Source organism: Callorhinus ursinus, unplaced genomic scaffold (assembly GCF_003265705.2).
Source record: "Callorhinus ursinus isolate GAN/ISIS: 27379988/994484 unplaced genomic scaffold, GSC_fseal_2.0 scaffold22, whole genome shotgun sequence".
Taxonomy (NCBI): Eukaryota; Metazoa; Chordata; class Mammalia; order Carnivora; family Otariidae; genus Callorhinus; species Callorhinus ursinus.
In genome coordinates, this window is record NW_027397084.1 from 28,342,489 (window position 1) to 28,354,751 (window position 12,263).

The window sequence follows — 12,263 nt, forward strand, 5'->3', positions numbered from 1 at the left end:
TGGAAGCTGCTTGGAATTCTCTCTCTTCCCCCTCCCTCCTCCCACCCCTCTCTTTCTCTCTCTTGCTCTAAAAATGTTTTTTTTTTTAAATAAAAGATGATTTGACATTTTCTTCTTGAATATAACTTCCTTATGTTTTGTAGTGAAATAATTTATCTGCCATGTCATCATTAATCTCAAACCAATTTTAAATGTTTTACTGTTTTATGTACTTTATCAAATCTCATTTATTATTGGGTAATTTAATTATTTAAATTCATTCATTGCAAGAATTGGTACTATCTGGAAGTGCCAATTTTAAATCTTTTTATTTTATTTTTAATCTTTTTTTTTAAGGATTTATTTGAGAGAGAAAGAGTATAAGCAGGGGGAGAAGAAGGGGCAGAGGGAGAGGGAGAAGCAGAGTCCCCACTGAACAAGGAGCCCGATGCAGGGCTCGATTCCAGGACTCTAGGATCATGACCTAAGTCAAAGGCAGGCACTTAACTGACTAAGCCACCCAGGCACACCTTTTATTTTATGTTAGGTTAGGTTAGATTATTCTTAAGTAAGCTCTCTACACCATCATGGGCTGAACTTATGACCCTGAGATCAAGAATCACATACTCTACCAAGTGAGCCAGCCAGTTTTATTTAAAAGTAGTGCCTTTAAAAGGAAATACTTTCATTTTACAGGAAAATGGCTTACATTGTTAGGAATACCATATATACCCAAATATAATGCAATTCCTCATTTTTCCAATGAGAAAATTGAGAAGATATGAAACTAACTTAAATTTAGAAACTCTTGGAGATGATGGTGAAATAGCCCAGTGTCTACTTGTAATTTAGTTACACATAAATTTTTAAATGACAGATACTTAGACATGCTTCTGTTTTTATATCTCATATGACAGTGTTATTTAAATGTTTCCATTTTGGTGTTTATGTCATCTTTATTGCTACCTTTTGAGTCATCTAACAATTTAGCATATTACCTTCAAACAGTTTTTAGAAGGTATGTTTTGTGACATGCTAGACTTTGCAGGTGTTGTAATAATTACTAAATTTATATTTCTTTGCCTTCTTTTTCTACATTGTGAAAATTTTTAAACAGAAGAGTTGAAATAATTTTACAGTGAACACTTCTAAAACTCCCAGCTACATTCTGCCATTAGCATTTTACTAAACTTGCTTTTCATGTATCTGTTCATCTTTCTCTATATCAGTCCAACTTATTTTTAAGTAGGTTCCACACCCAATCTGGGTCTTGAACTCAAAATCCTGAGATCCAAGAGTTGTATGCTCTACTGAGTGAGCCAGGCTAATTATGTCCAAAGTCTAGAATGTCCAATTAATTAATTTTTAAAATTTTAGTGACCATAAAGTGTAATACTAGTTTCTGGAGTGGAGTTCAGTGATTCATCACTTACATACAACACCCAGTGCTCATTAGAAGCCCTCTTTAATACCCATCTCCCATCTAGCCCATCTCCCACCCACCTCCCTCCATCGATGCTCAGTTTGTTCTCTATTGTTAAGAGTCTCTTGTGGTGGGGTGCCAGGTTGGCTCAGTCGATTAAGCGTGTGCCTTCAGCTGGGATCAAGCCCCATTGTTGGGCTCCCTGCTCAGCGGAAAATGTGTTTTTCTCTCTCTCCCTCCTCTCCTCCCTCCCCTCGTGCTCTCTCTCTCAAATAAATAAAATCTTAAAAAAAAAAAAAAAAAGTCTGTGGTTTGGGGGTACCTGGCTGGCTCAGTTGGTTAAGTGTCCAACTCCAGATTTCATCTCAGGTCATGATCTCAGGGTTGTGAGATCGAGCCTGGTGTCGGGCTCCAAGCTGGATGTGGAGCCTGCTTAAGATTCCTAAAATTCTTTCTCTCTTCCTTCTGCCCCTCTTCCCCCTCTCCTTCTTTCTCCCTCTCAAAAAAAAAAAAAAAAAAAAAAGTTTCTTATGGTTTGTTTCTCTCTCCTTTTCTTTCTTTTCCCCCTTCCCATATGTTCTTCTGTTTTCTTCTTAAATTCCACATGAGTGAGTCAGATGGTATTTATCTTTCTCTGACTTATTTCACATAGCATAATATGCTCTGGCTCCATCCACGTCATTGCAAATGGCCTCCAGTTTATTTTTAAATGCATTTTGAAATTCTTGTCTACGTTTTTCATTCTCTTAATGTAACACACAAAGTGAGTATTAATTCAGGATATAGTGGGCTTAATATGTCTTCTCTATGTTAAAAGAATTTAGTTAGAAAATCACCTTTTAGGGGCACCTGGGTGGCTCAGTCGTTAAGCATTACCTTCGGCTCAGGTTATGATTCCGGGGTCCTGGGATTGGACCCCACATTGGGCTCCCTGCTCTGTGGGAAGCCTGCTTCTCCCTCTCCCACTCCCCCTGCTTGTGTTCCCTCTCTCGCTGTGTCTCTCTCTGTCAAATAAATAAATAAAATCTTTAAAAAAAAAAAAAAGAAAATCACCTTTTATAACTACCAGTAATAACTGATTGAGACAAGATCTTCAGTGGATGGTAAAGCCATTAGCAGAAAGGTTATTAGGGAACAGGATATTCACAAGCTTTCAAGTATCTCTCTACAGATTACTATTTAATTACTAAGGGTAAAATGTATCTTAACAGCGGAAAGACCTGGCACATTGCCTTTGCCAAGTGATTAAGCTTGTATCAGTAATGGGACAGCCTGACATCATGTGCCTTCAAGTATGATATAGTAGGAGGTATAAAACATCACCTGTATGCTATATTTGCTGGAAATGTGTGGCCTAAATTTTAAAATGAGGCAACACAAGTTCAAGATGTTGTCTGTTTTGCAGAACCTAGCCTGGATTCTTCAATGATCATGTCATGAAGAACAGAAGGGGGCAAATTTCTGGTCCTGACTGGGGTAGACAAAAAAGACAAATGTAACCTTGACAGAATCATGGATTGGAGCACAATAAAAGGGGCACCTCGGTGGCTCAGTCAGTTAAGCATCTACCTTCGGCATAGGTCATGATCCCAGGGTCCTGGGATCCAGCCCCACGTTGGGCACCCTGCTCAGTGGGGAGCCTGCTTTTCCCTCTCCTGCTCCGCCGGCTTGTGCTCTCTTTCGCTCTGTCAAATAAATAAATACAATCTTAAAGCACAATAAAGAACAATTTTGAATAATTGGGAAAGTTTGAGTAAGAAGTATATATTGGATGGAGTTAATCTTGATCTTCTTAGATATGGTAATGCTGTTTTGGTTGTGTAAGAGAATGTCTTTGTTCTTGAGAGATGTATCCTGAAGGAAAGATTTAGGGATGGAATATCATGATGCCCTCTGCTTGTTTTATGCTGGTTTAGCAAAAAGGAGATGTGTATGTACATAGAGTGATGGGGAGTAGGTGTGGCAAAATTTTTAACAGTTGGTGAATCTAGGTAAGGAGTATTCAGGATTTCATTGTAATATTTGGTCAACGTTTCTTTGAAGTTCTAAGAAATAAACCTGTAATATAGGAAATGTTCTAAATGGGGTGCCTGGGTGGCTTAGTCATTAAGCATCTGCCTTTGGCTCAGGTCATGATCTCAGGTGGGATCGAGCACCACATTGGGCTCCCTGCTCTGTGGGAAGCCTGCTTCTCCCTCTCCCACTCCCCCTGTTTGTGTTCCCTCTTTTGCTGTCTCTCTCTCTCTCTCTCTGTCAAATAAATAAAATCTTTAAAAAAAAAAAAAAGAAATGTTCTAAGTGCTTGAATAAAAAGGTGAAGCTTGCCTTTCTGAAAGATAATTTGAAGTGGGGGGATATCTCATATTTAAGTACATGGTAGATGGTTTCGTTTTTCTGCCCTCTGTAGTCTAAGTCTCAATGTGTCATTTAGGGTATTTGTAGCAAAATCTTCGTAAGACTGTGGTTGGCACTAATTTATCTTATTTTTTAGTTTTGTTTAGATTTTATCAAGATACAGCTAGAAGGTAAGCTTTTTTATGTCTTTTTACTCACTAAAGCTTTCTTTACAATAAAACACTTCACAGGAATAAAATATTAAATATATTCATGGAGTTCATGAAGATGATTAGTTATTACATATATCTTCTTAAACGGCATGTATCTTAATAGTGTAATTTCATTCTGTAACATCATAAAACCTATGTTTAATTTGCTAACTGTACTTCATTAGAAACCCCTTCATTTGGAAAAAATGTAGAAGTTTCTTTAAGATAGTTATATTTTTCATTTCCCACTACACTTAATATTTTTAGAGCATAGCAAATATGTGGTTAACTTTAAACTTGTATTTCCTCATAGTTTCCTCCATTCATGATTTTAAGAATTGATTCCTTTTCTAATTCCATTTATTTTCCCCCAGAACCAGAAAATGATCCTGTAGGGATTACTTTAAATACCTCTGATCTAACTAAATGTGAATGGTGTAATGTCCGAAAATTGCCAGTCGTGTTTCTTCAGACAATACCAGCAGTTTATCAAAAGCTGAGCATGCAGCTGCAAATGAATATGGAGGATAAAGTTTGGAATGATTCTAAGGGAACAAATAAATTAAAAAGTAAGTTTTGTAGAATACATTATAATAATACATACAGTGCATTGCATAGCAGAGTGTGAATGTGCTTTAATAGATGCCTTAGATGTGTATTATCTATAATCCTTACAGTGATCTTGTAAGATATATAATTATGTGTATTTTTATATATATATATATACACACACATATATATATTATGTAATATAATTCCCATGTTATAAATGAGGAGAAAAGCCCACAGAAAGTGGAATTTCTAAAGATGAAACCCAGGTTTACCCATTTAGAAAGTTTTCAAAATGTGTTAAAACTCAAAAAAGGTTTGCAACTCCTTATTTTAACACTATAATCTGAGTAAAATGAAAATTTTATAATGCACTGGTAGGAGTGCTAAGTGTAAATCAACCATATAATTCTGGAATCCTTGAAACAGCCTGAATAGGAAGTTTGCTGGCTCATAGAATAAGTCTTCACCCTCTACAATTATAGATATAGTTCTCTAATTTGTTTCCCTTCATCTCTAACATTTATGACATAGCATGACTAATTGTAAAGTAAATACTTTTCAGCAGTAATTGCTTTAGCTTAATGATGAATAAATGATAGCTACTGTTAAAGCCGCAAGAATCGGCACATTAGTGAATAGCAGTTTTTGCAGTTAAATTCTCCAGAGATATTAATAATAGTTCACCTGGCAGTTTCTTAATTTGTTTTTGACAAAAATGTTAATTGAAATATACTTAAAATTATATACGGATTCTATGAGATCAAATAGATTAGTTACATCCACGAATAGATTTGTTCTTAGGCTTGCTTCTAGGGTAATGTATTCTGGTTCCTTTTTCTTAATAACTTTTAGGTGACACTGTCACTGGTCTTTATTCCAGTATTTATTATATATCCACTGTATACCAGACAGTATTTTGAACATTTACACCAGATTTCTGGTGATATCCTTGGAAAGAACTAGTTGTTACTCTTTTCTGATATCTATTTGCCTATTTTTTTTTTCTTTTATACTTAAAGTTATATTGATTTCTTTTCAGATTTGGAAGAACAATACATAATTTTAATTTTTCAAAATGGCCTTGATCCTCAGGCAAATATGGTATTTGAAAGTATCATTACTGACATTGGCATAAAGAATAATGTGTCCAATTTTTTTGCAAAAATCCCCTTTGAAGAAGCCAATAGCAGACTTGTTGCCTGTACAAGAACATATGAAGAGAGCATCAAAGGAAGTTGTGTGCAAAAGGAAAACAAAATTAAAAATGTAATTATGTTTTTAAGTTTTTTAAATAATGGGTAGCTTTAAAGCGAAATATGTTTCATTGTACTGCTCATTTTGGAGTTAGATCTTTTTAATTCCATTTCAGAATTATTTGCTTTTATATGTGATTTGTAAACTATCTTGTGGCAAAACATTAATGGCGGGTAGGTGACTTGTGACATAAATAGTACTTGATATAGGTCTCAGAAGCAGTTTTAGTTCCTTTCCACAATATATTCTTATCTTTTCATCTTTTCTTTTTCTTTCATCCTTCCCCTGCCCCACTCTGAACATACATGTTCATATACTGCTACATTCAAACTGATTGTTACTTTTTTTTTTTTTAAGATTTTATTTATTTTGACAGAGAGCAAGCACACAAGCAGGGGTAGTGGCAGTCAGAGGGAGAGGGAGAAGGAGGCTCCCCACCAAGCAAGGAGCGCAGTGTGGGACTCAATCCCAGGACCCTAGAATCATGACCTGAGCCGAAGGCAGATGCTTAACCGACTGAGCCACCCAGTAGCCCCCAAATTGATTGTTACTCTTAAATTTGCTAGTGGTTCCCAGTGATGCCATTGGCTTCAATACAGATAAAGGAATTTTGGTCCATGATGTACATTTATAAGTAACATGTGCATACATGGTTGAAAACTTAGGAAACAATACATGTCATTTGAGTGTGTCTATCAACATATGTATCCAGTTCTGGAATAACTAATCATATAGTGGGTAACTCTGAAGCCACCTGAAACAAGAGCTGTGTATTCTTATTAACATATAGTACAATGTTAGATAACACAAATTTGTCCCCAACCCTGCAACTGAATTTTACCTACTTAATTTATTAGAAATACTTAAAATCTTTCAACCTGCCTACAATTTGGAAATAGGGCTATCCAAGGCACAATTTTGGTGAAGCCGAGTGAGGTCTCACAGAGAAGAGCTATTCACAAAGTTAGCGGGTTGACAGAACAGAAGAAAGGGGAACCATTCCCTTTCTTTTGCAGAACTCGCTACAAGAGTTTATAAATGAGGAAGAAAAGAGCAACTGAAGCCATAAGGCAGGTGTGATAGAATAAAATTTCAATGCAAGGCTCTTTCTTTAAGGACTTCTTCATTCTGGGGAACTGAAGCTCTTTGGACTGTGTTCCCTGAGCCTCTGCTCCCATATCCCGTGGATTGCCTAGTCTTTGAACTTAGGTAGGACTCCACTCCCAGAATCAAAAACCATTATATCTGTTCTTTGGATTTACAAATATAATCTAATTTAATAAGGATGATAGAGGTCGTAGGCAAGATACCAGAAAACCATTGTTAAAAAAATTGGAAGAGTATCACTGTTCTAGAAACTATACATACAGAGAATGTGGGCCCTAGTTTTGCCTGTTTCTTATTTTTAATTGTTAAAAATCATGTATACTTTTTCTTATTTAAAAATTTTTTAAATTGTAAGGTATTCTTGCCTTGTGCTTGCTTTTTTATTGAAAAATTTCCCAATTGATTTTGTAAACTGATAATATCCTTTACCAGGTGTCTCTTGAATCTAAAATACAACTTAAAAACAAGCAAGAATTTCAATTTTTTGATGATGATGAAGAAACTGGAGAGAATCATACCATCTTCATGGGCCCTGTGGAAAAGTGAGAATATTCATTTACATTTGCAATGCTCTTAAATTTGTTTTCTGTTTTATTACATTTCAGTTACATACATATACACACATATATATTCATTTGCTTGTGTTTTTTTTTTTTTTTAATTTGTTTTATTTTGTTACAGATTGATAGTATATCCACCACCTCCAGCTAAGGGAGGCATCTCTGTTACTAATGAGGATCTGCACTGTCTAAGTGAAGGAGAATTTTTAAATGATGTTATTATAGACTTTTATTTGAAGTAAGTTAATTTTCTGCTTTCTTTTAACATATCTTTAACATATATCTTTGTTTTCTAGAATCAGAACTGTTTGGGTTTTGAATTCCATCACTGCCACTTATTGTGTGACATTTGGGAAATTAATGTCTCTGCCTGTGTTTTCTCATTTAAAAAGTGAGAAGAATAATAACATCTAAAAGGCTATGAGAATTAAATAATACATGCCAAGCATTAGGAAAATACTTGGCACATGCAGCATGTTCATAAATGCTAGCTTATTATATTGTTATGTTATACTGTTTTAAGCCTTTAAAAAATTGTTACTACTCTAGTTTAGGTAATAAACTGTTGAGCAAGCACAAAAGTATAATCTTACTTGATATTCATCGAGTGCTAGCTATGTGCCACGTACTGTGTTAGAAGTTTATGGTCTTGTAGGGAAACACAAATACGGGATTAAAGCATTGACAGAAGTATTAACGTGGTATAGACGCAGCAGTAAAAGAATGCTTCATTCTCTTTGGGGGTTGGGAAATATAAGGAACCAAGAAGCTTTCCTGGAAGAGCTTACATCATGACCCAGTATACACATGCATATACATGTATGTGCAGTGTGTTTATACATGTATAAATTTGTATGTGTTTACTGGTTTGTGGTATAAAGTGTGTATATGAAACAAAACAACTATCAGTGTATCCAGCACTTGCCAGTACTTTCTAGTTTATTCAAATGTATTTCATAAAACAATATTTTTTTGAAGAACTGGTTGTTGAAAGTTGCTGGATTGATTTTATAGCCTACTAATGGTTGCAGCCAGCAGTTTGGGAAAAGAGTACATTGTTAAAAAGAGTGAAAGGTTTTGATCAGAGATGTGGTATCATAATTGAGCTTCCTTTTTTTTTTTTTTTTTAAGATTTTTATTTGTCAGAGAGAGAGAGAGAGCACAAGCAGGGGGAGCAGCAGAGGGAGAGGGAGAAGCAGGCTCCTCACTGAGCAAGGAGCCCGATGCGGGACTTGATCTCAGGACCCTGGGATTGTGACCTGAGCCGAAGGCAGACGCTTAACAACTGAGCCACCCAGGCATCCCATAGTTGAGCTTCCTTAAGATCATTTGACACGCATGTTCATTGTGGATGTCTAGATGAGAAATGATTTAAGGAAATTTAATTAAAGTGATAGAAGAAGTCTGATTAACGGGCACTTGGGTGGCTCAGTTGGTTAAGCTTCCAACTCTTGATTTCAGCTCAGGTCTTCATCTCAGGATTGTGAGTTCAAGCCCCACATTGGACTCCACACTGAGCATGGAGCCTACTTAAAAAAAAGAAAGCCTGATTAAGGCATTTTAATTGGAATGAAGAGGAAATAAATGTTTTTTAAGAGGTACAGTTCTTTAGCAACTGAATGAATGGATATTAAGAAGGAGAGGAATGGTTGGCAGATAACTCCTAGCTTTCTGACTAGTGAGACCTGCTAAATGATTTTGCCACTGACTGTGAAGCAATGAACAAAAACAGAACGGGTTCGTTGGGAGCAGGGGGATGAGTTTGCTTTTAGATGTTTGTGATACAACAAAAGGGACAGTGCCAATAAACAGTTGAGTATATGGCTCTGAAGGTCATTTGAGTTCTGGCCTGGAGACCTAAAGAGTTAGGAGGCTTTATTTTGCAAGTGGTAGTTTAATTATGAGAATAGGTAAAAATTGCTTAGGTAGAAATATAGAATGAGAAAAAGCTATAAGGACAGAATCTGGAGAGTTAGGGAAGAGAGATTCTTACAAATAAATTCTGAAGGATTTGAGAGGTAAGAAGAGAAATCCATAGTGGGTTATGTCCTGAAATTGAAGGGAGTTGAAAACTTAAAGAGGATACATTTAGTGGGGTCAGTACAGCAGAGGTTAAGGCAGATAAGGGCTCAGAATAACTTTAAGGTCACAGTGACCCTGAGCTAATAGGGGTCAGATGTAGACCTGGACTTGTACCCTGGTCCCTGGGGGATAATGAAGTACTCTGTTCTGTCTCTGTCCAGCAGAGGTGTATCAGTGGAGGCCTAGTGGGGAGACTCCCATCCCTACTTGTGACACAGAGCCCGTCTATCTCTCATAATAGTGGCCTAGTAGAGAACCTGAACTTCCATCCCCACCTGGCAGTAATGAGGTGGAGCCCACTGAACCTACTAGAAGGTGGTACCGGGGAGGCCTCCTAAAGCACAAGAATTAAATAAGATCTAGAATCCTTTAACATAATACTCAAAATGCCCATATTTCAATTGAAAATTCCTTCTTTCACCAACAAGCAGAGGGATCTCAAATGGAACAAGAAAATATAATGTAAATAGATAGTCAACACCAAGATGGCACAGATATTAGAATTATTAGAATTATGACAGATTTTAAAGCATCCATTATAAAAATTCTTCAGGGAAAAATTGTGAACATATTTGAAACTTATGAAAAAAACAGATACAAACAAGAAAGAAACGGAAATTTTAGAACTAAAACTGTAATAACAAATAAAAGCTTTTATAAGCTCAACAGCAAAATGGAGAGGACAGAGGAAAGAATCAGTGACCTAGAAGATAGAACATATCACCAACTACATCCTATTTATTTATTTATTTATTTTATTTACTTTAGTTTTTTATTTATTCATTTGAGACACAGAGATAGAGAGGACATGAGCAGGGGGAGAAGCAGAGGGAGGGGGAGAAGCAGGCTCTCCACTGAGCAGGGAGCCCAATGCAGGGCTCAACCCCAGGACCCTGGGATCATGACCTGAGCCAAAGGCAGACGCTTAACTGTCTGAGCCACCCAGGCACCCCTGTTTGTTTGTTTGTTTGTTTGTTTGTTTGTTTTAAGATTTATTTATGTATTTGAGGTGGGGAGGGGCAAGGAGAGAGGGAGAGGGAAAAAGAGAATCTTAAGTGAACTCCCCACTGAGCACGCAGCCCAAGGTAGAGCTTCATCTCACCACCCTGAGAGAATGCCCTGAGCCTAAATCAAGAGTCAGACGCTGAACTGACTGAGCCCCCCAGGCAACCCTAATTACATTCAATTTAAATGCACTATTTATATGTCAATTAGAAGACCAAGATTGGCAGAGTAGTGGACTAATTAAATACCATAGCTCAACTATGTCCTGTCTTCAAAGATAATAATATATGTAAGTTGAAAATAAAAGGATAGTAAAAGATACTAAGCAAATATTAAAGCAAGGGTTAACTATATTATTATCAGAAAAATAAAAACAAAAACAATTACTGGGACTAGAGAGGGACACTATACAATAAGTGAATCCACCAAGAAGACTTAGCAATCCTAAATGGATATGTACCATACAACAGAGTTATAAAATATGTGAAACAAAAATAAACTGATCTAAAAAGAGAAACAGACAAATCCACAAATACAGCTGGAGACTTCAATTCTCCTCTCTCAACAATTTTTAGAATAACTAAACAGAATCGACAAGGTCAACATCTTCAACCAACAGGATACACTTCACGTCAGGGGTAATTTTATATTCTGTTTATGTTAACTATATCCTATTTTCAGAGGTATTATTTTTCCTTTTTAAGATTTGATAGTAATGGAATATGTTTCAGTAAATTATAAAATGTATCATAGATTTGCTAGCAAGAGAAACTGCCCTAGATTTTAAATGCTTAACTTTGCAGATGTTAGACTCCTCTGAGACCTAACAAACACATTCAACAATGAGTTTAAAGAAAAAAAAATGAGTTCAAAGTTCTTCATAGCTAAGACAAAAGATGTTATCTCCTACAAATGGCCAACAATGAAAGAATGAAAGAATTTTCAGTATTATTCATCAGGGAAATACAAGTTAAACCCACAAAAAGTTATCACCCTTTGGATGGCTACTATCAAAAAAAAGTAAGAAAAGAATATAAGTGTTGCCGAGAATGTGGGTAAATTGGATTCCTTTGTGCACTGCTGGTGGGAATGTAAAATGGTACAGCCACTAAGGGAAACAATGTAGTGGCTCCTCAAAAATTATAGAACTACCCTGTGATCCAGCAATCCTACTTCTGTGTATATATCCAAAAGAATTGAAAAGTATGGTCTCAAAGAGATACTTGCACATCCATGCTCGTAGTAGCCAAGAGGTGGAAGCAACTCACATGTCCATTGATGGATGAGTGGATAAACAAAATGTGGTATATAGATACAGTGGAATATTACTCAGTTTTAAAAAGAAAGGAAATCTGTCACATGCTACAACATGGATGAATCTGGAAGACATTATGCAAAGTGAAATAAGCCAGTCACAAAAACAAGTACTGTTTGATTCCACTTATATTAGGTGTCTGAAATAGTCATATTCATAGAAAAGAAAATAAATGGTGGTTATCAAAAGCTGAAGGGTGGGGGAAAAATGAATTGTTTAATGAGTATAGAGTTTCTGTTTTGCAAGATGAAGTTCTGGAGATCTGTTTCACAACCATGTGAGTATACTTAACACTATTGAATGGTACACTTTTAAAAATGGTTAAGATTGGGGAACTCCTCACTGGCTCAGGTGGTGGAGCATGCAGCTCTTGATCTTGGGGTTGTGAGTTCGAGCCCCACATTGGTAGTAAAGATTAAAAATATTTTTTCAAAAGATGT

At 36.1% G+C, this 12,263-nt stretch overlaps 1 protein-coding gene across 7 annotated transcripts in view; it reads left to right on the plus strand.

Annotated features, from left to right (window-relative positions):
• The window catches only part of SENP6 (SUMO specific peptidase 6), a 110,208-nt gene that overhangs the window by 74,874 nt on the left and 23,071 nt on the right, over positions 1 to 12,263 (plus strand). For 6 of the 7 annotated variants that reach the window (XM_025890432.2, XM_025890435.2, XM_025890433.2 and 3 more), the window contains 5 exons: positions 3,894 to 3,927; positions 4,323 to 4,517; positions 5,540 to 5,766; positions 7,294 to 7,403; positions 7,543 to 7,659. In XM_025890432.2, coding sequence (XP_025746217.1) covers positions 3,894 to 3,927; positions 4,323 to 4,517; positions 5,540 to 5,766; positions 7,294 to 7,403; positions 7,543 to 7,659 — 683 coding nt within the window. Of the gene's footprint in view, positions 1 to 3,893; positions 3,928 to 4,322; positions 4,518 to 5,539; positions 5,767 to 7,293; positions 7,404 to 7,542; positions 7,664 to 12,263 lie in introns of those variants that run through there. The other variant, XM_073905238.1, reaches the window with a different exon arrangement.